Source organism: Cupressus sempervirens, chromosome 3 (genome assembly GCF_028749045.1).
Source record: "Cupressus sempervirens isolate cs-2001-9-10 chromosome 3, ASM2874904v1, whole genome shotgun sequence".
Lineage (NCBI taxonomy): Eukaryota > Viridiplantae > Streptophyta > Pinopsida > Cupressales > Cupressaceae > Cupressus > Cupressus sempervirens.
The window spans coordinates 189264500-189268370 of NC_143120.1; the positions used below are offsets into that span (position 1 = coordinate 189264500).

Here is a 3871-nt window from a genome sequence, read left to right on the forward strand (position 1 = left end):
TTAATTTGTGCAACACCCATTATCTCAACATTCTTCTTGTCCCTTCCTCCCACTGGAGAAGGGATTTTCCTAGGTTTCTAGTTTGGGGTTCCTTCCTAAACCTCATTATTTTCAAAGTTTAAATTTTGTAGGTTTTGGGACCTTGATCCCCTTCAGTTGTTGCTTTATTCAAAATCTCCTCAAATTCCCCTCCTCAATTTTTTTTTACTTTTAATTTTGACTTAATGATACTTTTTTAATAGGGTTAGAGTCATCATCCCACTTTATCTAATTACAAAAGGGGAAAATAACTATAGAGGTTGCAAAAATTATTGGCCTACTTTGGTTATGAGTCTATAAAATGTTTAATAGTTTAATCATTTCTATGGATCTTTCCATAGATCATATGATTTCATTGAAAGTGTGACCAAAAAGGGTAGATTCCTTGAGCTAGGTAGATCTACTCAGTATTGGATACAAACTTAGGTGGAAGAGACCCAACACAGAGAAACGTGATAGAAGGTCAAATGAAAACACCTATAGTCTCTATCATAACACCACCCATAGCCAAGATTCAAACACCAACAACACAACTCACAAGTAAAAAAATATCACAATGTCAAATAGGGGGCCAAAAACACCACATGGCAACATGGTGGCCTACCACAAAAACTTCAACCAAATCTACAATTTAAACCAACCAAAATAGAACTAAAGGGCCACTAGAAAGGTCCCACTCCACCCTCCTAAACATCCAAGCCAAAAATATCAAACCCAAAATAGATTTGCATCCTCGTAAGAATCATCTTCATTGTCCCCATCATCCACAAATACATCACCTATAGAAACCTTAAGGCCCACTATCACCATTTTGCTCATATGCTCAATATAAAGTATTCTTGAATTAATTTAATTGGCACATTTGTAAGGGAATGACTTCATGAGTGCTTCATATTTAATTTTAATTAGCAAAATGGAGGGTTAAAGAATTAGCTAATATTACATTCTTGGCATATGATTTGAACACATTTGCTTCAGTTTTTTAAGATAATGTAAAAAATAATATTAACTGAGAAAAATCATCTAAAATATATTGACATACATCTATGAGTTCACTTTGTCTTAATCTTCAATTTAAAATTATATAAGAAATTATAGTGAAATCATATTCTCCCAAAAAGATAAAGCACGTTAATGTTTACACCAATTTAGAAAGGGACAAAATAACTAAAATAACAAATATAATTAAAACTAGTTACAAATATTGAAATAAAGTGCTAAGAAAATAGTATTTAGTTATATAATAATCTTCTATATATTTGACCAATACAAAATTAGCATAACTTTAATTTAAATAATAATAACTGAAATTATTTTATTTTTATTAAAACATTTTACAAAAGTGCACATTATTTTATCCAAGGAGAATATGACATGGCTATCCTCCAACAAAACTATATACTTGACCAATTTTCAAAAGATCGAAAACATCATGGACCTTTTTGAAAATTTCAGCATTTGATCTTCATGATCTGCATAGTTTCTAGTGTAAAATAATCCAAAAAAATGGGAAAAAATCACTCAGTTTTCATGAATCTTGGAAAAAAAGAAAAAAAATTCACTTTATTTATTTCAGCATTTGATCTTCATGATCTGCATAGTTTCTAGTCTAAAATAACCCAAAAAAATGGGAAAAAATCACTGAGTTTTCATGAATCTGGAAAAAACAGAAAAAAATTTGACTTTATTTTTTCTATGATTTTTTTTTTTTTTTTTTTTAATTTTAAGATTAGCCTGTCCGAGAAGTATTACTCCCCTCTAAAGGAGGTAAAAGGAAATCATTTTGATAGGGACGTAAATCCTGGTCAACGCATATTTTATTACGCACATTTTTCTACTTGTTAAGAGCACTACTCTAAACATCAAATATATCCGTGAAACCGATCTGACTATGAAATCAAAACAATTTAATTTTTTCTTTAACTGATCTCACTGTGAATTTAAAACACTTATTGTATTATCCGTTGGATGAAGTACTGAGATGGAGGTGGTGTGAAATGGCAACTGCCTAGAACAACTTTGTTCATTGTTCTCATTGCCGTCTTATTCTACTGACTAATGATACCAGAAAAACATAGTCAAATTAACATCGGAGATTCGATCCTGGGTCGACGTTGAGTTGCTGGCAAAACTTCTGATAGTAATTCACCCTGCTGCTCACAGTCGCATCATTTCCACCGTTGCATTCCATGCTGTTAATAGCTTTAATGGTCCCTCCGAAGCCTTGCCCAGACGTGATTGCTGTGTGGCACTGGCTGTTCACCATCCAAAACCACACCGCCGTCTTAAACGAGATGGTCGAATCAGTCCCCACAATCTCTGGATTGTTCAGCCCATCAAACTTAAGGTAGTTTCCTGCCGCTCCGTAGTTATAATTCCTGTCATCATGACCTTACATTAGTAATATATTGGCTACGCGGGATTCCAATATCTGATTGATTAAAATTATAAAAAGTAGGAATTGAAAATGATGTTTGCTGACCACGAGAGCTGAAGAGGGCCTCGGCCATGATAACTCTTGCCAGCAGTGCAGGGATACTGTGTGTTTGAGGAATCGCAGTATATGCTGCCTGGGTTCTGCTCTTCGATGAAGCAAAATCCTGTTCCATATATATGTACAACCTCTTTTCCATTAGTAATGCTACTAGCAACATAAACGCGGGCTAAAAATAGATATAAAACAAGATAAAAATAAAGCAGATCTTGCAATATTGGACATGTTACCTCCAGTCTCATGGGCAGCATTAGCGAAGAAGGCAGCGATTTCCCTCTTGTTAACATCAGAAGCGCCAGATGTGCCAAAGCCAGTGAAAGCATTAGCAGCATTGATGAAGGAATCGTAGGTATAAAACCCTTTTCCTGCACACCCACTGGCAGCTCCTCCAACTATGGAGTTGAAGACATCGGATGAAACGATGGAAGACACTCCTCCTCCACCAGAGGGAGTGGGAGTGGAAGGAGAAGAAGAAGTACAGGGGCCTTCTTTACAGCCAGCCCCACAGTAGGCTTCTCCAGTTCCGCAGTATCCATATTGACTGCAGCACAGCCCGTTACATCCACAATTTTGACACAACCCCACATCCACAAATGCTAACAAAACAACAAGCACACAGGCCGAAGAGAACCAGAAGATCTTGCTTTTACTACTTTGTGTAGCCATGGTTTGCTTTCTATGTGTTTAATCTCCTCCATTTGCTACCCCTATTTATAGTGTGTATTGTCTACTTGCGTGCAATCCACCGTGACATACGTTTGTTAGCGTATCGTTCACGGAGCTTTACGAGTCAAGTCAGCCCGATAAGTTCATAATATTTTGAGGCGGCTACTATTATTTTATAGCAACAAGTATTTCGACATGCTACGACTTTTTGACACAGATCATCTTGAGTAGGTAAAATGGAAAAGATAGGCAGGCATAATCGTCTTCTTGGGAAGGGATTTTCTGTTGGTGTGTTTTGTCAAATAGATAGCTCCTTTTGGAAAATGTGAAGTTTTAATGGTCAGGATTGTTTGCATTCTGACAGTCGAATCTAATCGTATAGAAGGATGTGTGCAAAACATAAATGTAATACTATATTAGATATTAAGTATATATAATATTGATTAATAGAATTATTCGTTACCATTAACTCCTTTTAGAATTCTATAGTTCAATATATGTCTGTACTTGTTTGAAAATTAACACTCCATACTATTACCTCCCTGCAATGGGTAAAGTTTAATATTTTGCTAAAAGTCTAAGTCTAGAGAACAGTATTAAATAAAATAATAATAATAATAAGACCAACCACATGCATCTAGAATACTTCAAAGATTGGTTAATGTCAATATA

At 35.1% G+C, this 3871-nt stretch overlaps 1 protein-coding gene across 1 annotated transcript; it reads right to left on the reverse strand.

Moving 5' to 3' along the window:
* Window positions 1-1974: 1974 nt before the first annotated feature.
* LOC149565449 (endochitinase 4) lies at window positions 1975-3237 on the reverse strand. The gene is made up of 3 exons (XM_089818975.1): window positions 2764-3237; window positions 2522-2639; window positions 1975-2417 (listed from the first exon to the last, which is right to left on the reverse strand). The coding sequence occupies exons 1-3, from the start codon at window positions 3197-3199 to the stop codon at window positions 2123-2125; spliced, it is 849 nt and encodes a 282-aa protein (XP_089675101.1). The 5' UTR covers window positions 3200-3237; the 3' UTR covers window positions 1975-2122.
* Window positions 3238-3871: the final 634 nt, after the last annotated feature.

What these genes read in the sequence shown, in the direction of transcription:
- LOC149565449 (XM_089818975.1), bottom strand. Translation starts at nt 3,199, where the DNA reads ATGGCTACACAAAGTAGTAAAAGCAAGATCTTCTGGTTCTCTTCGGCC. An exon ending in TGCTGCCCATGAGACTGGAG is followed by an intron (nt 2,640 to 2,763) that starts GTAACATGTCCA and finishes TATATGGAACAG; the next exon opens with GATTTTGCTTCATCGAAGAG. An exon ending in GGCCCTCTTCAGCTCTCGTG is followed by an intron (nt 2,418 to 2,521) that starts GTCAGCAAACAT and finishes TCATGATGACAG; the next exon opens with GAATTATAACTACGGAGCGG.